Here is a 24,416-nt window from a genome sequence, read left to right as displayed (position 1 = left end):
TTCTCCCATTGTAGATGCTTTGCACAGTCAGAGATAGTATTGCCCTTACAGTTTTCTCACATCTGCAAGCAGAGATAACCCAACACCCAAATTTGAGATGCACTTCTCCCAAAGAGCATCTCCTTACAGTGCCACAGGAATTCCTCCTAGGTAGCGAAATGGAGCTCTCTTTCAAAAATGAGCATCCTAGTGGAAAGGAAGTTTTTGGGCCACCTCTTTCACAAAGCACAATAAAAAATGCTGAGTATCTCTAACGTTTAATCACATTCCCCTCACTGGAGTATTTCTCAAGACGGTAAAAGTCATCTTGGACTGTGCTCATGTGTAAACTGAGTGACTTACCAGATAGTGGAACTCTCTCACTGGCTTGTTGCTTGCAATGCTCAGCTCAAAAGGCTTCCCAACCTAGGAAAAACATGCAATTCATATGCATGAGAATGGAAACATGATGAATAACCTGAACGGTTCTTATCTTGGCAAGTTTTGTCTCAGACTGTACCTTTATATCCTGGCTCTTTGTTTTAACCTGGAGGTAAGTCTGGCTGGGGGAGCTGAACACATCATAAACACCTATGTCAGTCCTGCTGCTGAGAAACTCGGCCTGTGAGACAGTGCAAAAACAGCTCTCAACAAAACAGCAAAATCTGTGTGATGTTCACATACGCTTTACATGGTAGGTTTAGTGGCAGTACAGGATCACTTTACTGTTTGCTTTAGGTATCTGTTTTGGTTTTTCCCTTGATATCTTGGTGCAATTATTAGATCCCATTTGACAGGATCTGTCACTTTCCTGTTGTAACATAAACATGAGGCAACAAAAATAATAATAGGTGACATGTCAGCTGTTGTAGATGGTAGGAACAGCACAGCATTGATCAAAGCCTGCTTAATTTGATGTGTCAACGCTCCACAGCCACATACGGCAAAGCAATACCTGAACTCTCAGAGTTTTTGTATCATACAGGATTGGAAACTCAATATCAATTATTCCATTTTCTGGGACTGTGTAATTCAGGACACGGACTGACAGATTTCTCTCCTCTGTTGCCTCATTTTCAAGGTGAGAAAGTGAAGAGTGGTGAAAAAGCAGATCTGACTGTTGTGCAGTGACTGTTACAAAATTCTGTCTCTCTTCAGCTGTGAGCTGGTTGCTATCGGAACGTGACACCTTTAGCTAAAAACAAAAAGAAAGAAAACACTCACTGAACAGGGCAAAGCTAAAATGCACAACACAACATTTAACAATATATTTGCATTCATTTCATATCAAGAAAACAAAGGCATCCTCAGATTTCTCTCACAGAATTACAGAATATGCTGAGTTGGAAGAAACCCACAAGGATCATCGAGTCCAATCCTTAACCCTGCACAGGACCATCCCCAAGAGTCACACCATGTGCCTGAGAGTATCACCCAAACATTTCTTGAACTCTTGACAGGCTTGGTGCTGTGACCATTCACCTGGGGAGCCTGTTCCAGTGCCCAACCACCCTCTGGGTGAAGAATTTTTTCAAACATCCAACCTAAATCTCCCCTGACACAACTTGGCCATTCCCTCAGGTCCTATCACTGGTCACCACAGAGAAGAGATCAGTGCCTGCCCCTCCTCTTCCTCTCACAAGGAAGCTGTAGACTGCAATGAGGTCTCCCCTCAGTCTCCTCTTCTCCGGGCTGAACAGACCAAGTGACCCCCTCAGTCACTCCTCATACAGCTTTCTTTCAAGGCCTTTCACCACCTCTGATGCCTTCCTTTGGACAATCTCCCATAGCTTAATATCTTTCTTATATTGCAATGACCAAAACCGCACAGAAGTAACTTTATTTTTTATCCCTTTTAAGCACTGCAGGTAGGCAAGTCAGCCAAGAACAAAATGATTCATAACTCCAGGGAGGTAAAAAGAGAAAAAGAAAAGCAAATAGAACTGAAAGGTGACCTGACTTTCAGCTCTTCCAAATACTCTTTTTGTTGAAAATGATTGCATCTCAGGTAAATTATGCAGTCTGACTATTTAATTTTGTCACTTGTATTTCACCACCACAAGAAAGGACAGCCTTACATCACGTGCAGGAAAATGAGTTGGATGAGCAGGGATGGTGCTGAGTCAGATGTGTTTATGGATTCATCAAGTGAGTTGAGGAAAAGACTTAAACTAGGCCCAAAATTGACAGTCTGCAACTTCTTACAATTTACATCAACCTTTATCCCCACACACAAGCAGATTCTCATTCACTCTAAAATCATTCTCATTCTGCATTATATACTCCAAAAAATCAACATCTGTATTTAAAAGCACTGAACTAATGCTTCTCTTTTCTTTTTCAGTCCATATATCTGCCACTGCATTACCTCTCCTCCCCGTCATTATTTTGTTATGCTCTCTCTCTGCACAGATATGCAGATCTCTGCTTTTTAGTAACAGTAGCAGTTGTTCCTTCATGCTCCTCTGGGAGCATAACTGATACCTTACTCTCTGCCAGCTGTAAGCATTGCTAAATGTCTCAGCTACTTCTCACTCAGCTCATCTTTAGGAGAGGAGGAAAAACAGGTCAGAGCTGGAGTCAAAATGGAATGCTGGCAAGGAAAATAAAATGGATGAAAAACAAAAGCCCAAATGATCAGGCTAGCATGAAGCTATAGCTTGAGCCAAGCTACTCTGAAAGTGTATATTCAGCCTATTTTATTGGTATTTAGGTCTATACAGTAAAGGCTCAGGAATTGTAAAGTTGATTCCCCTTTTCAAGCAAAATGCAGTGGTGCAATATGCAACCTCTGCAAAATAGAAATACCAAATGCAAACTATGAACAGCATGAAGAACATTAAATACTTCTTTGAGTGGACTGCAACTGGTATAAGAAAGAAAGGACAGAAGGCAAAAACAACACTTTCACTTGAGAGCAATGTGGTTTAATGAATTTCACTGAATTTTGTAACGGCAGCTTGCATATATATATATATATGCATTATATAAAGTATATATTTGTGTGCATATATATATATACACTTAGATATGCAAATACTATTAGGAGGATTGGAACTCAATAACTACTTTGTTGTTTTAAAGCACAGTCACTGAACAGAAAAGAATCAGCTAGAAACAAAAAATTTCTTCTATAAGAATGTCAACAAACTATACTCAAACATATCCTGCCAATACCACAGCATTCCCTGTCAATTTATACTTTTCTAGAGCAAATGCCTTAAAGTTTAGTATTTGCTGATATGTGTCATGAAAAAGAGGTAATTTGAAAACAAATCTGTAAATTACTCTTAAAAATCCAAGGCAAATTTTGTCATCTAAGCAAAAATACAGGAGATGTCATATTTGTTTATGCACAGATTATGATAAAAGAAAAGAACTTACAGTAGCTATGAAGTTCAGAGAAGGCTTTATAACTCTAGAGTAGTCCAGAAATTCAATAAAATAATCACTTTGCTTCGGAAATATGATGGCACTTGAATTTTGGGAAATTCCTGTTGAATAATTGTATATGTTTAGACAATATGCATTTAACATACACATTACTTTAGCAGCAATAAAATTTACTGTCCATGATTTATAAATAATTCAATCATAGTTTTCATCATTTCCACTCCTCTCGCTCTTCATCCTTCCAGCTACCCATCAGTACAAAGGTGGTACATGCACTGGTACTGCCTCCCACAACGCTAAATACCACACAAAGGGCTCCACTCCAGAACGATACAAGGAAGGAACTTATTAATCCCAAATCAACCCTTGACAGGGTTTCTACAGAAACTCTGTAATGAAACCTAGTTTCTGGGACTGGCAGAAATTTTGTACAAATGGTTTTTTTTCTAATACGCAACTGCAGCGGAACACAAACTCACAAAAAAATCTCAGTTTGCAAATCAGTGGGTCTAGAAGAGGCTAGATAGGGGGACAACATGGGGCCAGAGAATCAACTAATGTGATTTACAAACACACAAGTAAAGTAAGTTTATGGTTCAGCTTAAATTTGTAAGATTCAGGCTAATCCTAGCAATTCTTTATGCCTGTTCTCACCAAAAGTGATCAGTCATCGACTTTAAGTTCCCATCTGAACATATTTCTTGGTTATTTTATAAATCATTTAACATAAAACTCCATTCAACCAAATTAACAGCTGGTTAAACTATTTAATATCTAGGTAAGCAACAGTTCAGATGATGCAATTGCAGGTGGATGGTTTGTGCTGACATCAGCACATGATGCTTTCCTAACACTCCAAGCTCTTCCACACAGCAGTAAGCTCTTTCAGCACCACCTACTCTGGCTTTCTCTCAGACATCACACATCCACATACCTGTGAGGGACTCAGTGACCACTGCAATCATTTCTATTGGCTCTGTGTAATCACTATCACCTTGGTGCCACGACTGCTCAGCATTCAAGTTTTGCAACATAAGTTTGTTACAGGTTACATTCACAGATCCGTTTATCTACAATGTAGAAAAAAATAATTGTTTAGCCAGAAAAGCCAAGGACACCTTTCCATCTACAACTGCTTATTTCTGGTTAAGTCCTGTAGCTCTCCTCACATAAAAGTTTTGTCAACACCAGAAAATCATCAATGTTGATCTTTATTTTTCACTTTCAGCAGCAATTTTTATTAAATCCAGTAAAGCTCAATACTTTTTTAGAGGTAACAATGCTTTATGGAGAAAGTTACTTATATTTTTTTTCCCAGTGTCTAGAATTATCCACTTCTACATAGCTAGAGCAATGGCATCTATGCTTTATAGAAAAATACAACGAACACGTAGGTATACCTACCCAACAAGGTGGGTATAACCTATTGAACATCACTGAGCTCAGAGCTTCTGTAGACTAAGTGCTGCTGAAGGCACTGAAGTTAGATAGCTGCTGAAGTCAGCAAACAGAAAGTGACAGGCATACCATGTAGCAGAAATTTAACTTTTTTTTAAACACAGTTCACATCTCAAAAGTAAAATGTATGATTTTGCAAAAAGAATGCAAAGAATCTATCACCTCTTTTAGGTCTTCAGTTTGAAACTGTATGTCCTTTTAAATTTTTTAATTAGTGCAGTAGATCAAATGTCATTACTAGGCAATTATTAGGCAAAATGCTTTGGTTTCCATCATGCTGGAGCTCCACTTAGACAATTGACATGTTCTACTCTGGTCTTGTAACGCAGGGCTGAGTGTGAAGGGGCAGACATAGAGTCAGGGAGCATTTCTGGGTCTGTGTCCTCCAGCACCAGTAGCTCCCAGAAAATTTTTCTACCTAGACCAACTAGTGCTCTCCAAAATAACTTCCAGGTACAGGTCAAAGAACCACAGGTGCCAAGTATCATTCCCAAAAAGCAGTCTGAACGGACACTGACACTTCAGGTTGGAAACTGAAGAGAGTTTAACATTCTCCATGCAAGCCACTACACAGACCATACCAGCTGAATTCAGCATCTCCAAATGGTTCCAGACATTGTTTAACCCACAAAAGAACATAGGCTTAAAGAAACTGCTAAGAGACAACTCACCTCCATTGTCATTGTTATATTTCTCTTGTTTGTCCAGTAAGAGACAGAAAGGCATGTGACTGTTACAGTTCCTTTTACTGGTTTTCCATACGTGTACCTGAAACACACCAGTCAAAGAGAAACAACACACCTGAAGAGCTCTCAAAACAAAAGATTCTACCAAAATAATTTTCCCTGGTCCCAAACATGGCTAGAACACATTTCTACTTTGAAACATGGGTTTGCAATACTGAGACCAGTTTATTAACACTAAATCTGGAAGTCCAAAACCTGCACACCAGCTCTATAAACCTATTACAATCACTATGGGCTCTACAATGTAGAAAAATTAACTACATTAACTGGAAGCAAGTTTTTGAATAGAACACTGATGTAGCATCATAACTAATATACAGTAGAGTTAAAATGGGATGTGGTAAGTGCAAGGGTTTGCTTACTAAGCACTGCTAACACAAGATATCTCAAGATACTTGTACTCAAATTATTTAGTAACCACTGTCCCAAGAAATCATGGCATTATTACATAACAAACATCATTTCCAGGTGTGGCAGATCTGAAAACTGTAATGTATTCATTTCTTAGGACGATATTAGCAACCTGCACTCACTGAGCAACAATAAAATAAAAATTTTGTACAAACATTTTGAAGTTGTATGTAAGACGCAGTGTGACATTACCAGATTGAGACAGAGAAGCAGGGTAGGGGGTGAGGAAGGACAACATGGGACAGACAGGATACCTAAAATCATTCTAGTCCTCAGCAGTAACACATTCAGATGTGATAACTTTAAAGTACTTTAAATCATTATGCACTGCTTAAGTAATATCAAAGCTGAAAAGCAGAGGGAAAGAAAAATGAAACAGTGTAGTTACAGGAATAACTCTTGACAACACTGTCTTGTACCTGAACTCAGTCTTTCCAAGTAGACCTAATTACAACAGTAAGTTGCCTTTAACCTTGAAATGATACTGCCATTGGACAACATCACTGAACTAATCTAATAATACCCCAGAGATGAAAAAGGAAAAGGGTTACATGACATCTATAAGTGTGAGGGGCATATAAGCGCTTCGTATAAAGAGGTATTATGCCTATAAAAACAGTCACCAGGAATTAAGTCATTCTCTATAAATAAATATGATGTATCAGTAAAACTTTGTCACTGCTTGGACTCAATCTCAGATGATTTACTGACATCTAAGTACAAATTTATTGCAGCAGACAGGTACACTTTCAACTCCCTTATGAGTATACCAAATGAAGGAGCCATGTACCCTGTGAAAGATGAAAACAACTCAGGAAACCAAATACACGCTGGCATAAAATGGATTCCAAAAGCAAAGGAGAATGGGGAAAAATGAGGAAAACCTGTTTTAAAAAATTGCCCCTTATTTGATTCATATAATCATAGAACGCTTTGGGATAGAAGGGCCCTTAAAGGTCATATAGTTCCAACCCCCCTCGCCATGGGCAGGGATGCCACACACTAGATCAGGTTGCTCAGGGCCCCTTGTCAATCCAGCCTTTATAGTTTGTTTTATCAGATGGTTTATAATATCAGGTGGTATTGGCTCTAGGGATAGAAGTTTTTTCTTGAAGTCAAAACCTTTAACTTAAATAGCTTGTTAAACAATCACTTCTGCATTTCACTTATCAGTGGAGTGCTTATTTAGAAGGTACGTATTCTATGGCATTAAATAACCCCTGAAAGACCCTTATTTCCAGTCTTCTTGGGTGGATCTGTCAGGTACCTCCATCTGGTTCTCATCTTCCAAAAATAAAACTAATTTCTATTTGAGATTATTGCATACTAATTTTTTGTCTAGATATTTGTTCAAATAAAAAATAAAATATTATTTATACAATAGTCTTCATTGAATCCTCTCCTGAATTTCTCAAGAGCTTTTCAGTCTTCACCCATTTACAGGTATAGGTATTTTGATAGGTAGGAGAAACCTACACTTGAAATCCACAACGTTGATATACTGGATCAAGAAGGATGTTCATAGAAGTTTGCCTAATTTTCCAAGTAGTCTAATAATATAGTTACTCTGCCTACAGACCTTGACATGGTAAGTTGGAGAGACCATAAAAGAACCATAAGGACAAAAGAAAAAAGCCTCAAAATATACATTATAATCAGAAAACTTAAAAAAAAAATTCAAATAAAGTAGCTACAAATGTATAGGCTATAGTCTAGAAGTATGTTTACCAGATCAGAAGAACTTACTAAAAGCCTGACGATCTATCGAACCTTGTTACACAACAAAATCCAGTAACCAGAAATGGATGTTAGCCAACTAATCTGGAGCAGATGGGGCTTTTCTGGCATTCTAAGTATAAGCTTTTACTTTGACACTTAGAGACCCACAATAATTTTCTTAAGAGTAAGTATTACAACAGTATCCATGATTTACTTACTTGGCAGTGACAACACCAGTTACATCTTCATCTCTCAGAGAGTAGTATAATGGTGTTGTTATCATGACATCAAATTTTGGTAAAACTAAAAAAAAAAATTACAAAAAGTGTTAAATTCACAGAAGGAATATTAGGGGTTTTTTAAGTAATAAGGGTAGAACATGTAATTTGATAAAGACTACTACTATAGTTTCCTAAGGAGTATAAGATAAGATATATTTTTAACCCTATGCATGCCCCAGACTAAGACTTTTTGTTAAAAAGAGAACAAGCATCATAAAAGCCGCCTGCATATAAGCTTGTGAAACTGAAATACAAAACTTTTAGTTTACTCAGTCTTTACAGAATCATCAGCAAGCTCCACAATCAGATATTATACAGATATTTTGGGATGAACACATTGCCTGCATGATCCTGGAAAAACATGGACAATAACTGGATCCCACAGGCTTAAGATAAGCATTTTTAAAACTGCATGACATCCGGACACTACAGTAGAAGGTCATTAAAACTACCAAATATAAACAGGGAGCTGATAAGACAGCATTTTTTGTCAGTCTCAGAAAACTTTCTGTGAGTAAAGGGTTCCTGCTAGTCGAGTTAAGCTAGTATAAATTAATGGAGAATCACTAACAATTTTGGTCACTACTAAATGCCCTTAAATAACACTTACCATATTCCATCACTTTAAATCTTTGATAATGAACTTGACCCTATTGAAAAAATTCATGAGAAAATTATAATTAGATTAGTAAGTCTAACATACCTTCTTGGCCAAATCCCACCCATATTCAAGATAAACTACAATTTCTGACTTGGTGTGATTTTAAATCATGGTTCAACCACTATCAGCTCCTGTAGGAACCAGTAGTATGTATTTGCACAAGAGAAGGACACAGAACTTCCTATGAAGCAGATTGTAAGTATATAAAATGAAAAGCTTGTGGAGTTTTCAATCTGCAGACATCTACATATGGCTGGTTTCTGTATAAAAAGCCAGAATACCTGAGCTAGTTAACATAAAACTATCTAGCATAAGCAGTCACAGTCATCAGCATAAACCATGACCGACCTACCAGCAGTATCTTTACTAGCTCATTTAAAAATAACTTCTACAAATGAGAAGCTCCTACAGTGTGTATCTAGTGGACAAGATCATTTCAAAAGCATGTTAATCTTATAGTTCCACATTTACTCAAAAGACAGATAAAATGTAGCTACAGTGTACACTCGTACTTACTTCGGTGGAGATATTTTGTGTTGTATCTTCCTGTCTTATTTATTTGTTAGTTAAAATCAATGGGGAAAAAAAACCCAAAAAACTATATGATACATCATTATTGCATTCTATTTTCCTATTTTTCTATTTTTTTTTCACTTACTTCCTGATTTTCCTCAGAAGGGAATAACCAATTGCCAGGTGGCATCAAGATATGTCAGACAGGAACAAGTGTCTGTGGCAAGAGAGCTCCTGTGCTAAAAACAGCAGGACCAGGACCTTAGCTGGAAACTAATCAATGACTTTCCAAACTGCTTAATTTTTAGCAATTTTCTTAATTTTTTAGCATTTCAGACCAAGCCATTTATACATCTCTATTTACAATTTTCCTACCAAAATACTTCTATCAAAGTAAAAAGCAGATTGCTGCCAATTCCATGATTAAGTCACTGATCAGCAAAAAAAATGCCATATTAATATTCCTAGGTTTGAAAATATATAGGCAGAAAATAGTGGCATTTTCACAACATTTGTGCAAATCACAATACTTAGAAATGCTACAGCATTGACATGCAGTCCACAATCAGATTAGGTAGTCTTAGGAATATGCATCTTAGGAAAATGATCTGTAGCAAATTTATCTCACATCTTATTCTCTGTATATCTTTTATTTCCAATGTTAAGTATATATGTCATTCTTACCAATTAAGCAATGACCAGAACACTACCTTAGAGGGTAGGATGAAAAAGCATCTCCCTTGAAAATGAAATTTTTTTTCACATTATCTTAAAGTAAAACAACAACAACAAACAAACAACTAAAAACTAGGAGAATTCTTAAGTAGTAGAAAACAGAGATTACAGTGAGACTAGCACTCCTATCTGTACCTTCTCTAAAATGACAAGCTTTGTGACAGAAATCATGTTTCGCAGTTCAGGGAAAGGAAAAGACCCTACTAGTCATCTTGAATATCAAGCCACTAACACACTTTTCAGCCAGTTAGTTTGGAGCAAGACAAGTAACATCATTTCAACCACTTTATCACTTTAGTTCATCAGGGCAGGGCTGTCTCTCTGCAAATATTGTTCAAATATATTGAATGGGAAGTTGCTAAACCAGTTTCCAAGAATAGTGGCTTTTGAGGCAAGCAGTTAGTTTTATATACCACGTAAAAGAGATTTTAAGCAGGTTTTTTTAAGATAGAAAAACACCACCATGCCTATTTCACTTGTTTCCAAAGCTGCTTTATTCTAGTACAGGTTTTGCCTTCCATGCCTTCTCTTGCTTCTTAAACATACTCCCCCTTCCAGACTAATAACATTTTGCACTGCCATCATTTCTTAAACTGCAAAACACCTATTGCATTCTGTGCCCATTAGCCAGAGTAAGAAAACAGTACCAAAAAGAGATCCATAAAAGTATTGTGGGATAGTGAGGATGACGGAGCCTTTCTGCATTTGAGCCTTAGGTGCTGTGGATCCTGACATCTAAGAATCCTTAACAACTACAGTCCAGATTTTGCTCTGTTGTGATGAACCAGTCCTAAGTGATTGGGGTCTGATCCAACAAGTGAGGTCACACGAACCATTCCCTGCAGATTTTTTCTTCTTTGGCAACCAAAAGTCCCTGAAATAAATGTCCTGGGTCCGTTTCCTTATTTGTTTCTGACATTGAGGTGCATCACAAGTTAGAGCATCAGGAAAGACTCTGGATGTGGTCCAAGGGCCCTGGAAAAGATAAGTGCTAGCACCAGCTGCATTCCAGAGGCTACCCCATCATCTCACAGGCCATGTCAGGAGTACTCCTTCACTCTGGCTTTGCAGCTAAATAAAACAGATTTTTGTCTAGACAGAAATAACAGAAGCATTTTGTGATCACTTCCATGTTTTATTTTCAAATGTAGGAAACAAACCCCAAAATAAAATTCTGTTCAAATCCAACATCACAGTCTCCAGTGTCACTAGTCTTCACACTATCAGATCCTGACTGAATCAGTGTGCATTTGCAAACTACTGAATACACCACAGCCAATGCCAAAGGTTTTATGTACAACCTGATTTTGAAGGAAGGTGACACTTTTTTTAAGCAATTCTATACAGAACATCAAACTTGATGGATCAAATGTGAAATCTGTTACTGACCTAGCAGTAAAACATAACAGAATTCATAGTGGGTACACTGTAACAGACATAAAACATCAAAAGTCAAAAAAATTCAAAGTGTAAAGTATATAATCATTCCCAGTTGATTTAGAATGTTGCTTAATAGCTGAAGCTTTAAAAACAATTAACTCTTAAAATATTTTACAAAGCCCTCATTGCACCTGAAACATTACTACTCTTCAATATTTGATCATAAATTTATAAATAACAACTTCCATAAATTAGATTACAAAATGCCATATAACTAGCAACAACTTCTGGTTGGAGGTGCATGCTACTAAAACTCAGCAACTAAAAGCCTTTCAGAGAAAGGCTCCATAACAGGAAATATAAGATGTCCAACTAAAATACAAGGTGGAGACTTGGGAACCAGACTGTAATTACTCGTCTTGAGTTTTCCTGGAACAGCTGTACTAATACCTGAACTCTTATTGAAAAAAAAAGTACTACAGGATGTTTAACGGCAGCGAGCAGCCAAAACCTGATTTAAAACAGGATTCAGAGGCAACACTTCCAAGAATCAAAACTCAGTACACTTGGAAACTGATGTGTAACCACTAGAAGGGAAATGTTACTCAGTTAACAACACTCTTAAAAGACAAGAGAGAAATCTGAGAAAGAAAGGCTGGACAGCTGGCTATTTAGCTAGAAAGTTCAGGTCATGGCATCAAGATAGTAAGTCATGCAGAGATCAGTCTGGGTTTGCCATCTGAAGATGTTTCTAAAGCCCTGAATATATCCATAACCTGCACTGAGTGCCATGCAGATTCAGAGCTAGCAGTACTAGTTACAGATAGGTAGACAATCTGTTAAAAACTCCAGACACATACTAAGTATTCCTTAGCAGTAAATCCAATTTCTCAGTGACCTCTGTTATCAGGAAGAGATTTATATATATATATATAAAATGCAACTTTATATATAACACTGTAGAAAACTGTACCTTTCTCGGACAGCCAAATTGCTGTAGAACAGCAAGGAATATCCAGACAATAGCCAGAAATATCCACTAGGAGTGATCAAGTCATGCACTAGCTTTCACTAAACATCAATTAAATCTTCACCACATCACCACCATAGAGACATCCACACAGTTTAAAACCTCAAACTGAATACCATCCCATATGATCTTGTATTTCAGGGCATAGTAACCAAGAGAACCAAGTAGAGGTTGGTTTCCCATCAGAAAAGTTCTTTTCCTTTATTCTGCAAAGTTTCTTTCAGGTTTCATTAATTCAGTGGTTGTCGTGCTATCAGAAAAAAAAACAGTCTATGAGACAACACAGTAGGCAGACCTAACGTAATAGTGTGAATATTGAAATAGTCACTTAATATATTTTGCATATGACAGCCTTATCCAGTTTAAGATACTGTGTAGGCATATGCTACAGAAATAATGCATTGTTTTGTCATTATATTCAACATTGAATTTGAAAATTAAAGTAGAGAAGGTGTGAACAAAAATGTTCTGAAAGTAAACATGACTATCTATGTGTGGGGCTTGGAGTTGTTGCTTTATTCTCAAAGGATAAGCACTGCAAAAATAGCTACGTTTTTCTGTACCCTAAAGCCTAAAATTTCTTTTTCTTTTTTTTATTATAATATACTCTTCTTTTTCTTCTCTATTTTAATTTTCAATTCAAAGAGTTGGGTGTCTAAAGGAACCATTTAGCCTGATCTTCTTTTATCCCAGGTTTTGTTCCTTTGTATTCAGCTACTCCAGCAATCTGCATTTAAAATGCATCTTACACAAAGGCAACCATCAAGTAACAGAAAAACGCTCACTCCCACTTTTTCCTTTGTTCCAGTGAATAAGCACTTTATCGATGAAAGACATATATATGCCAAAGAGAATTTGTCTGGCTTCAGTTTCTATTAGTTGGTTCATATTATGCCTTTCTCCACTAGATTAAAAAGCCTTTAAAATCTGTAACAGCACTCTCAGACTGTAATCAATAAATCCATTGATTCATTTGATCCTCTGATATACAGTCAACAGAGCAGACTTCTGCAGTCTCTCCTACCACAGAGCTGTCTTCCCTGGCTCCACATGCAAACTCTGTCATCAGTTTATATTAGAAACACCTTGGGTGATTGTCAATTGCACAAAAATCAATCCATCCTTCTTTGACAGACTGTATACACACCACTGTTTTTCACTAAGACTTCGTACAGTGAAAAGCCTTTTCAGAAATCTGTTACGTCATTAGATCTACCTTATTAACCAATTCCATACTAGCCTTAAATAGTGTAATTTTTAATCAATGGAATCCCAAGTCACCTTTGTCATTGTTTTTTTCTCATACCAGATGACAAGTCTATAGTTTCCCATGTTACCTCACTCTTTTCTGCTAAGAATGTTCATCCTCCAATGGTCTTTTCAAAACTGCCTACAGTGAGATTCACTTAACTACTAAAAATCATCATCCCTGTTAAAAGTTTTCCCCTTTGCCACACAGTTACTGTTTCCTCATGTTACCAGGCTACACCACTGCTGGAATTCCTTTTGTTTCTAGCAAGCTTTAAAAACTCTTTCATACTTTTATTATTAACCATTAAGTTTTCCTTGGGATCTTTACATTTCCTACATACATGCAAGAGTTCAGACTTTTATTTATACTGATTACTATCTGCTAGTTCCTTTTTTTCCCCCACTTATTAAACACAGTGTTTCTTAAGTATTAACCACTTCCTCTGTCAATGAAAAAAAAAATTCCACTTCTGTTCTGCCCAAGATTGTCTTTTCCCAAAAGACCACTTAAATATATGTACCAAAACCACTTTGCAAGAATTTCACCTTGAATTGTCTTCTGTAACAGTGGTGAACAGAGAAAGATATCCTAGAGTGATGAGCATTATCCATGACCCTGGATATTCTTCATGTTGGTGAAGCATGTAGAGCTCTATTAAGTACCCCAAAACTCTTATGTTAAAACCCTAAATTTTAAAAATTTAATAGTAGGGAAAATTAGATGAAAATATGATACAGACAACCTAGAAAAGGTTGTAGCCTGATAGATCTAATATGAGAGCCAATGTCCACTCTTCTCCAGCAAGGTTCAACACCTAGGCAGGCAACTGCATCAATGAGGATAGCCAGCAGTGACACTCTGTCTTGACCTGACACCTCAGGGGTTTCTAGTTATCCGTTCTCAGTGAAGTGTACAATGAATGTGTCCAGACATTTTTCAATCCCACTTGAATTCTCAGTATTCACAATATCCACTGTGTTCTGCAGTACAGTTATGCTGTTTTAGCTATTTTGAAATCGCTCTTTACCTCCTTTACCTGATGCCCTTGAGCTATGTGTTGAAAGAGACTGTGAACAAAACGTTCCCTATTTACTCTCTCCTTCTTCCTCATGGCTTGAGAGACGTTCCCACCCTGACATATGTTTTCCAGGATCATTAACCTCTATAATAGTACTAAATGGCTAAAATTTAGAATACCATCAACTATCGTCTATTAAGATTTCACTTCACTTGTCTTTTCTCACAGCTGTTTCACTAGCCGAGTTGAATCTATAAGGCATTTTTCTTTCAACTTTACAACTTCATTTTTTTTCTTTCTGTTTTTGTTTCAGGATGGAACAGCACTCATTCAGATCCTGAAAACAGTGGCTGCAGTTCCTTCATCGATGATCTCCTGACTTCAGGATTACTCGAGCCCCTGCAGAAAGCCCAAGCAACATTTCATAAACACGCTTTCACCTGGCAAGTAGCCCACCACTGTCACCAGCCTTTGTTCCCATGTCTGAGCCACACTTCCCCACCAGCTGAAAAGCACCTGTGTAGCTGTGAGTGGGGATGGATGTCAACCAGACCAGTGAACCAGTCTGGTCTAGGCAAAGAAAAACACACAGATGCTTTTCAATCTGGTCACTTCCCCATCGCACTTTAGATCCCATCCTGATTACAGTTGCCTCAGCATGACTGAGAAGCTACTGAAGTCTGGGGATGAGAAGGGGTGGCAGAGTACACAGATTAGGGCAGGAACAACTTAATACATTTTTCCCATCACAGACAACAGCAACAACTCCACACCCACATGAGAACACTTTTGAAAAATCCAGTCCTGACACTCACTTGAGCACCACCCTCACATACTTCAGCCTATAGAAATCTATCAAGTATGTAACTGGTACTGGTAAACATTACTCTCAAGTAATAAATGATCACATGAGTTTTTCTGCTTTCTACCCCATCATCTCCCTCATTATGGAACATTAAGTAGTCTTGTTTGTACTTGCTAAATGTCCCTGAACAACCACTGCAAGCCAAGTCGGAAATGCAGTTCCCAAATTACAGCATTTAAAAGCAGATTGAATAAACTTGACACACAGAGTTTTGAACAGCTAAATCTCTGGCTATTTTTGCAACATTTGCCATGGTCTATGAGGAGCATACAGCTTAAAGGACTGAACTGAGAGAACTCCTACCAATAGCAACATGCAACGCAGATTGTTCCACTTTTTTTTACTTGAATAGTTGTGCATTACTAGACATCCTTTCTATTTTACATAGTTATTTTTTCCTCAGTAACTCATTAGTCATTGCAAATTGATGAAACACCCCTGAATTTCTGTGTATTTGCTTGCAAAATAAACGTAAGAGGATTTCGGTAAAAGAAAAAAATACAACCCCCAAAAAAACCTCCTCACACAGTTTTCCATAAGGTCTTTCTTGCATGTTAATATTAAAACCCCCTCACGTTTTTAATAGCATTTTTATTTTAGAATCAAAAAACTGGCTTTGGGATAAAACATGTTTGGGGATTTTTGCATCCTTCCTTACAAAACCATACACTACTGAAAATATTGTGAGGTTTGCATAATGTCTTTGCATAGTATCTTGCATGATATTTGTCATAAGGGAAGGATTTCTGCATCTCATGGTCCATGTTAGTAACTGGTTTCAGCAAAGTAAACACAATTTTATTCACATCTACCAAAAGAAATAAATCTCTCTGTGACTTGGCAATGTTAATACTCACGTTCACTTCCACCTCTATGGACCAGTCTCCTAGGGGAGGGTTCATTGATAACTGAAATTTTTTGGAAAGTACACCCAAATCACCTTCCTCCATCAACCACTGCTGAATCAACTTCTTCCGAGGGTCCTAGGAGAAAAGTCAAGCTACATTGTAAATGCAAGTGGTCCTGCTAGCAAGATTTAGGTAGCAATAAATATCATCTTTATTTGTCACATAAATTTGGAACATATGACACAGGTCAATTTATAACTGTATTCTTGTGGATACTTACTCGGATATATATATTCAGAGGCACTTTGTAAGGTTTTAGATCAGGATACACAGTAACAATCCGAAACAGCACATCTTGTCCTGGTTTGTACATAGATTTATCAGTCTGGATGAATACGGAGATGCTCTTTGACATGTACATCAAGCTGGTACGGTTAGAGAAGATGTGCCGGCCATCAGCACGGCCTTCCACCAGTAACTCATAATTCCCAGAAGCACTGTTCAAAGGCAGCTTAAAATAAAATAGTGACTTTCTGTTAACCATCAAAAATATTCTTGAAGATATTATTTAAAAAACATTTGATATAAAGATCTAATACATACCTGAACTTGTCAACTTATGTAAATTCTCAAAAAGTGAAAGGAGAATTTTTTCAGGACTTTAAAGTGCTATTTCAACAGTTACCTGAAAATGTGTCATCAGAGGCATCTTTTTAACATATTTGCATCTAATTTTCAGTAGTAATAAGGTTTTCAACAATGTAAGTATCCATATATTCTCATACAATTCATAGACTCACACACATACACATTGTGCTCTTTCTTTTATTTTCACAGTTATTTAATAATTTCTTGGATTTGATATAAGGGGCTAATATTTTTCTGACTTCATCACTTTTTTGTAACAAATTTTCTAAAAATAAAAGATCTGAAGAAGGTATGTGTGAGCAAAATGAGCAGGACAGTAAGAACCTTGCACTTCTTTTTTTACAATCTTTCGTTTTATGTTCTATGGGGTAGGAAACTCAAATACAGAGTATCTTATGAGGTGAGGTACTGCTTTTCAATAGAAACATTTGTCTCATTTCAGTTTAATGTTTCAAAATTACAGCACACACTGTAACACATCTAGAAAGAAAAATAATTATTCTTCCCAAAATATTAAGAAATAAAGGAAGATTCATTTTATATGGTTAACTTATTTGGGATAGACACTCAAGGCTCCTTCAGTGCTGGCAGAAAAGAGACAAATATCACTGGCAAAGAAATTTATACCATGTAAGATTAGAGTAACCACGTACAGGTTTCTCCCTCTCTCTCTGTGTCTTTCCAGTGGACAGAGGAAATCAAAAGCTCGTAATTCAGGTACATAACTTCACATCCTGAAGTTAGCTGAGAGGAATCCCAGTCACAGGGATTGAAAGACTGGAAGCAGAGATGCTGCAGCACATGGGAATTTCATCTGAGCAGAGTCTTCACAGACAACCAATGACCCCAGGGACATTCCAGACTAGGTACTGGCTTCTGTACTGCCAGAGTGTCTCTTTGAAGAAGGAAAACGGTTTTAACACAGCACACAGCTCATTCCAAGAAGCAGCCCTGCTCAAAAGCTTAAAGAGTCACATGCTTCTGCTTGGAATTACAACAGCAAATCTGAAGTAAAACCTCTGGAGTTAACTCAACTAAAGCAGACAGGCTTGCATTTTTCAGCATAACATATGGAACTGAAGCAGTGCTTCTGCAGTGTAATGAAAATTACAGCTGTAAACTCACCAGGTACATCACATCAGAAGTATTCTACCAAATCCTATAAAGAAAAGCTGTAGTGCTGTCAAAGCTTGTTTTAACAGTGCACAGTGAGGTAATAGGAATTCACAAACAAGGGAAAATGTCACAGGGTGGCAAATGAGGTAGATGCAAACATCTGTATCAAATATATTTTCTTCTCTTTGTGTTTACCTATAAAGAGGAATCAACTATAATTCCATCCCCTTCTGTTGACTTTCTGTTTTTAAAAACAAGCCAGGAAAAGAATCAGGAAGGGGAAAAATAAACAGGCTGGTTTTACCCATGAACAGGCACATGATGACACAGGAAGAAGATATTCCCCCTTTAAAATCTGGACTTATGTAACTAAATTTTATGTGCAAAGTTCCACACCGAAATAGATCCTGCATTTTCTTCAGCTGAAGGTTTTTTGTGCACACATTGCCAAGAACATATGATTCACATATTTCAACACACTCCAAGTTCCAGGCCAAGTATTCTGCAATATCTTAAATAGGAGGAACAGCCTTACCTACTGCATCTGTCAAATATTACCTCAAAACTAATGTATTTATGAACATTGCTATTTATTAAAGAACCTGTATTCCCAAAAAAAGCAGATAGAATTCTCTACAAGAAGTCCAGGACACATTATAACCATTCAAAATCAAAATGGGAGAAAATAAGCTTGCTTTGGCTCATCATAGCAGTAAATCATACTCTTAAAGCATCATTTTAGCATGCTTGCAAATACTGGTTTTGACTTCTTTAAAAGTCTGTAAATGGCATTCAGAGACCTCATATATTTTCCTGTACCTCTTTCCTATCATGAATAATGATAGATAGCATGGGTTGCTCCCTAGATTTTTATACTTTTTATATTTCAAAAGATCTTTCCTTCCCATAACATGGTAACAAAATTGCCTGTTGTACCTTTCTTAATGTAATAGTCAGAGACAATGAAGTTTACATCGCCATGGGAGTGTATCAGGACAGCTGAGGTGCAACATAACCCACCTTCTGTTTCATACATCTATGCTAACAGAAACTACACTAATACAACACTTCCAGAAGGTCATTGCTACAATAATAGTAACTACCTCAGCCCCACCAACCCTTCTCTAAAGGGTTGTTTCTCAACCAAAATATGATCAAGGCAGCTTTTAACACTAAGTAGTAGAAACTTGCTGTGAAAATATTTTATCTTAGTCAAAACATCACCAAATGAATGGTATTACTATCCCCCTTTTGGCACTCCTAACACAAGAGAGAAAAGGGCCATCTCACGTACTTCTCCTGACTGCACCAGCCACCATTACAAACACCTCAGACAAGGCAGCTACTGTTTCCTCTGGAAAAGATGAGGCTGAATCCAAAAACTCATTACCCACCTTCTGCTAGCAAATTACACTTTGGACAAAACATAAGTGTACTGTGGCTACACAAATGAAAAAAAACCTTGCTATTAAAAAATGAGACATTTCAGATAGCATCGAGAGAGGGAGGAATCTACCCCGCCTAATTTTAGGTGCTTGAACACTTTAAGACCTGGCCAGATTTTATTAAGGAACCTGTTAATTTCATTTTTTTTCCTCTTTTTCTATGAACACATTTTTCTATGTTTGCTAAAGTATAGTTCATACAGATGTATTTCAGCCTAGTAATCTTCATAATGTTGAGCTGATCACTGTCATTGATTATCCATCTACCAAACATTTCCAGATTATTTAATCAGACCCACAGTTTATTTGAGATCAGAATTTAAACCCACTGGATTTAGGGATACTCAGACTTATGGATGACATTGGCAAATCTTTTTTTTCTGATATAAATACCCAGTTCTCTAGATTGGGTTTTCAAGATGAACATCCAGGATTATAAATTTGGGATTCATATATGACTCACAATTCAAGATACAATTTTGTTGCTTTATATGTACTTTTCAATGAATGTGCATTTCCAAATCCTTACAAAGACTGCATATAAATATTTTTATTTTAGTGTTTCTTAGTTATTACTTTGTACAATTCTTTCAGCTCTAATTAGCCCTCATGGTGTGTCTAAAATATTGATGTAGGTATCAGCCAGTCAAAAAAGCCACAAAGCAAATTTCTGTGTTCAAATTTTATGATAGTTCCTGTTGATACTGGAAATCAGCTCCTAGATCCTATAATTACTTCTAACAAGCAGCAGAGCATTTGACCTGAAAACTCCTCGGCTTATTGGTCAGTAAATACACTCATCTGAGACTGTGAAAATAGCTGGGATCACATGCAAAATATATCATCTCATCAACACCAACTGATGGTAATTTACAGAGAGTCAACATTTTATGAGGAAGAAGGAAGGGAAAGAAATACTTACTACTGGAAGAACAAGAGTCCCAAAGGAATCTGAATAAAAAAGGAAGAAATATCACACTGTCAGAAATCTGTAAGATTAATTAACAGAAACTTACCAAAACATCAACATTATCTTAGATGAGCAGTGCTCCTCCCCACTTCACTGCCCATAATACCTGTTGGACAAACGAATTCCCCTCATGCAGCTCTGGAGCTCAGGCACATGGACCATCCAGCCAATGGCTGTGACTGGCTGGCCAGCATAAACACATTTATCGGCCCACTAATTGCTGCCAAACATTGTCTTGACATGAACTTAAAAAATATATAGCCTGGAGCAACTGCTGCATTAGTCAGTATTGACATACTGTGCTTATACTTCACCGAATATCCCATTCCTCGCAGTTATTCCTCCTAAGTCCTCTTAGGGCCACAGTCGGCCACTATTAGATCACAGGATAAGCAGCTCATCTCCACAGACATATGAAGGAGCACAAAGGAAAGACAGCAGACGTGGAATGCAAGTAACAGCCATCCCCATGCCAAGGGAGCACTCAGCCCATCACACATGCATCACCACAAGCCCAGAGGCACACCAGCAGGGGGAAACCCCAATAACCTAGTCAGAGACACTATCCCCCAACCATGAAGCTACCAGATTCAACAACTCCCTAACAATCACTACCATCACAAATCTCCTAAAAGAACCAGTCAGAGCAGAACAGCCCAGAAAAACTAAAATGCAGTGCTCCACTTATATAATGTTCTGAGGGTACCGACAGTGTCCCAGCTGGGAGCTACATGAATAAGGAGGATATGGTTTGGCACTGTTGTCCTTGAGAATCACTTCCCTCTCAGGTACCACTGCCCTCTGCTTCTGCTAAGAAGTTGATTCTGCAACTCCATTACATGTAAGAGAAACCCTCAGCCAAACTTGACAAACGCAAAGTCTGTAGCTGCTCCTGACAGGACATGCCTTCCAGCCCTGTCACCAACTTTTCTGCCCTCCTCTGGATGCATTCAAGAATCTTCACATCCTTCTTAAACAGCAGGGCCCATAACTGCACATGGTATTCCAGGTGAGGCAGCACCAACACTGAATGCAGTGGCATAATCGGCTTTCTTGATCGGCTGGTAATGCTGTGCTTGATGCACACCTCAAGGATGGGGTTCCCCCTTTTGGCTGCCTGGGCACACTGCTGACTCACGATGACTCATATTTTCTCCTGCTGATTCCACTCAGTTAGACCTTTTTTTACCTCCTAAAATGCAATGGGTTTATACCTGTCTTTCACTCAATTGTTTCATGGAGTAAGCAAATAAAAAAAAATTTTAATTTGTTTACTTATGTCCTTCTTGATCCTGGACATAAAAGCATTCCAAGATGAAGCAATCACTTGACCTCTGAACTTCAAAAAATGTTAATTTTAAAAGTCAATGAATTCTTTCCTTTGACGGTAACAAACAGAAGGAAGTCTCAATGAACCGAACACAGGTTGTCTTGGATGATGCCAGAGCACTAAAGGAAAAGTGCTGTCCAGCATGTATCATCTATTCAAATTATAACCTGGGTTAAACCAAATGACTTACATCCCACAAATGAAGTTTGTGGGTAGCACACTCCAGTACCTCATTCTGGTATTCAAAAGCTTAACAGGGATGGGCAGTACTGGGCCCTAAGGAACAAAGTTCTTTCCACAACATGTTTAAGCGGCTGTTAAAGCTATGGTTTTTTTCCTACCATCCCATTCCCCTCTTCCCTTGAGAACCAACCCATGTAGTCCTTGACTCTGAGCAAGCTCACTGGCCCTTGAGGTTTTCCAGACAGGAGTCTCCGGCAAAATACACACTTTTTTCAGTAGCCTGTGGAGAGGGCAAACTGCCCCGTTGCACAGTGGCAGGGAGCTCCACACTTGGCCAAGCTTGCTTGGCACACAGGACTACAGGACAACCGTCAGTTCCAGGAGAAGAATTACAAAATTCTGCAGAATACCTGATCTGTAGGCAATGTAAACTCTGGAATCACTGATATATTTACTCCCAAAACCTACCCAAAAAACCCCAGAGAGACATCATTTTAGCTAAAGGAAAATTATGTCTTCCTAACTTAGGAGAAAGGGAGTTACTGTTAACTAGGAAAAATTACTTTTAGGGGATTATATTTCACTGTAAAGGGAGCAAGATGTAGGGCAACTAGCAACAACAGACATGGTACAAAGTTACCTCCTAAAATTTCTCTCAGTTGTACACTAAAAGCTTTACCCTTCTCTAGTTTCTGTCCCTCTGTGAAATAAGGCTGTGCTGAAGCCGAGGTTTATACAACCACAACCCATAACACTGTGCCACCAGAGAAAAAAAATAACCTTTGTCACTGCTGATAAGTGGTTATTAGCAAGGACCAGAAACCTTTAACAACATGTCTGAATGGATACGCACATGGTTAAGTACTGCTGCACTATCTTAAATCCAACCCACACAGCTAATTATAGCAATGGCTACAGCAGTGACTTCAGTACACTGGGAGACACAAAGCACAAATCTGATACTCATACCATAGCCCACACCACGGAGTTTCTATTTCCATCTTTACCCATGCCAATGCAAACACAGTAGTACTCATGCAGCACAAGGGCAGAGCAGAAGGGGACTGCTGCACATCATCCTGTGCAGCATCTACCAGCCTGCAAAGCAACCTTTCAGGTAACAGGGCGGGTACTTCACAGCCTTTCTCATCAGGGCAGTGCCTGCTTGCCTCCACCTGTTTTGAGAACAACTAGAATGCAAAAGACGGGAATCTGCAGGCAGAGTTTCTTTCGTGTTCCTGGGCCTGGGAGACCTAACATCAGGTCGGAGCCAGATACAGACATGACGCAGGTGGGGAAAGAGTTGGGGAGGAAGGAGATTTATATCACAGTTACTTTTCCTTTGTGCAACTCAGAAAGTGTTTACCTTCTGAATCAGCGGTAGGGAGCTATAGCCTCCCTGACTGCTGAGAAAGCCCAGAGCACTAATTCCCAGCCAGTGGAGATCACAAAAGAGGCTGTTTGGCATGAGGTAATCTTCCAGTTCATGTCACTGCGCACCTATTTTGTTAGGAACTGAGCAGCCTGGGCAGATCTGAAATTCTTCAGCGCTGCAGTGAATTTCTCTGTCATGCAGGATTTTCCCATGTTCTCAGAGACTACCAAGCTGTAGTCAACTCCCTGAGCTCTGCCCAACCATGCCTAGGGATGGCCTCAGATGTGCTCAGGCAAGAGCCATAGGCAAAATGTTTCCTTTATGCTAATGCTGAATGGCAGAAATTCACCGCATTTTTCTGTTCACTTGATGAATTACAGTTATATTTAATCATATAGTAGTTTCAGGTTTATAAAGAATTAACCAAGGTCCAACAGTTAGCACATGGCACTGCTCTGCTGGTAGCTCTGCCATCATGCAGCCGGACACTTTTACCCACATACAGTGTGTAACACTTCACATGATTTACACATGGGATCAGTCAAGTCTACTGTCTCCAGAAATGGCAACAGCTGTCACTCTCCTTCAACACATCCCTGCAAGGAATATGTTCAGTTATTAAATACAGCTCCCAGTGATTACATGTAACTAACGCCAGGTAGAAGAAGTAAGTTCAGAAAAGAGCCCAGAACAGTTAAGCCACCTACATCAGGCACTGCAGACCACCAAATGCTTCCTCCTGACTCATCCCCTCTGCCCTCTGTAGCAGTGGAGTAACCAGCACAACTGCAGTGGGCTAGAGAGTGGAGAGACCAGGCAAGGGCACAGGCCCCTGCTACCGCAAGGAATTAGTCAAAGCAAATGTCCAGCTGGGAGCCATGACCTAGCTGCAGGGGGAGGCAGGAAAATTCAGTGGACTGTTGCAGACTAATCTTGAAGAAACTTACAAAACAAACAACCAAAAATCCCCACTGAAGTCACATGAAAAGAATATCCTCATCACTTGCAAAATCATTTCTTTCACAGAATTCCTGAAGCTTGTACTGTATTCATTCAATAA

The 24,416-nt window shown here is 38.3% G+C and overlaps 1 protein-coding gene across 1 annotated transcript in view; it reads right to left on the bottom strand.

The window, feature by feature from the left end:
- Positions 1-24,416, bottom strand: part of CD109 (CD109 molecule) — a 74,346-nt gene that overhangs the window by 38,344 nt on the left and 11,586 nt on the right. The window contains exons 3-13 of the mRNA XM_027645073.1: positions 20,421-20,449; positions 16,570-16,800; positions 16,299-16,424; positions 8,598-8,637; positions 7,925-8,009; positions 5,502-5,598; positions 4,307-4,442; positions 3,364-3,473; positions 935-1,174; positions 500-601; positions 343-405 (exon numbers count right to left, since the gene is read on the bottom strand). Of these exons, the coding sequence (XP_027500874.1) occupies positions 343-405; positions 500-601; positions 935-1,174; positions 3,364-3,473; positions 4,307-4,442; positions 5,502-5,598; positions 7,925-8,009; positions 8,598-8,637; positions 16,299-16,424; positions 16,570-16,800; positions 20,421-20,449 (1,259 nt within the window). The remainder of the gene's footprint in view (positions 1-342; positions 406-499; positions 602-934; positions 1,175-3,363; positions 3,474-4,306; positions 4,443-5,501; positions 5,599-7,924; positions 8,010-8,597; positions 8,638-16,298; positions 16,425-16,569; positions 16,801-20,420; positions 20,450-24,416) is intronic.

The sequence above is a fragment of the Corapipo altera genome, unplaced genomic scaffold, assembly GCF_003945725.1.
Source record: "Corapipo altera isolate COAL_440 unplaced genomic scaffold, ASM394572v1 2, whole genome shotgun sequence".
NCBI classification, from domain to species: Eukaryota; Metazoa; Chordata; class Aves; order Passeriformes; family Pipridae; genus Corapipo; species Corapipo altera.
This window is presented reverse-complemented; position numbering and strand designations above follow the sequence as displayed.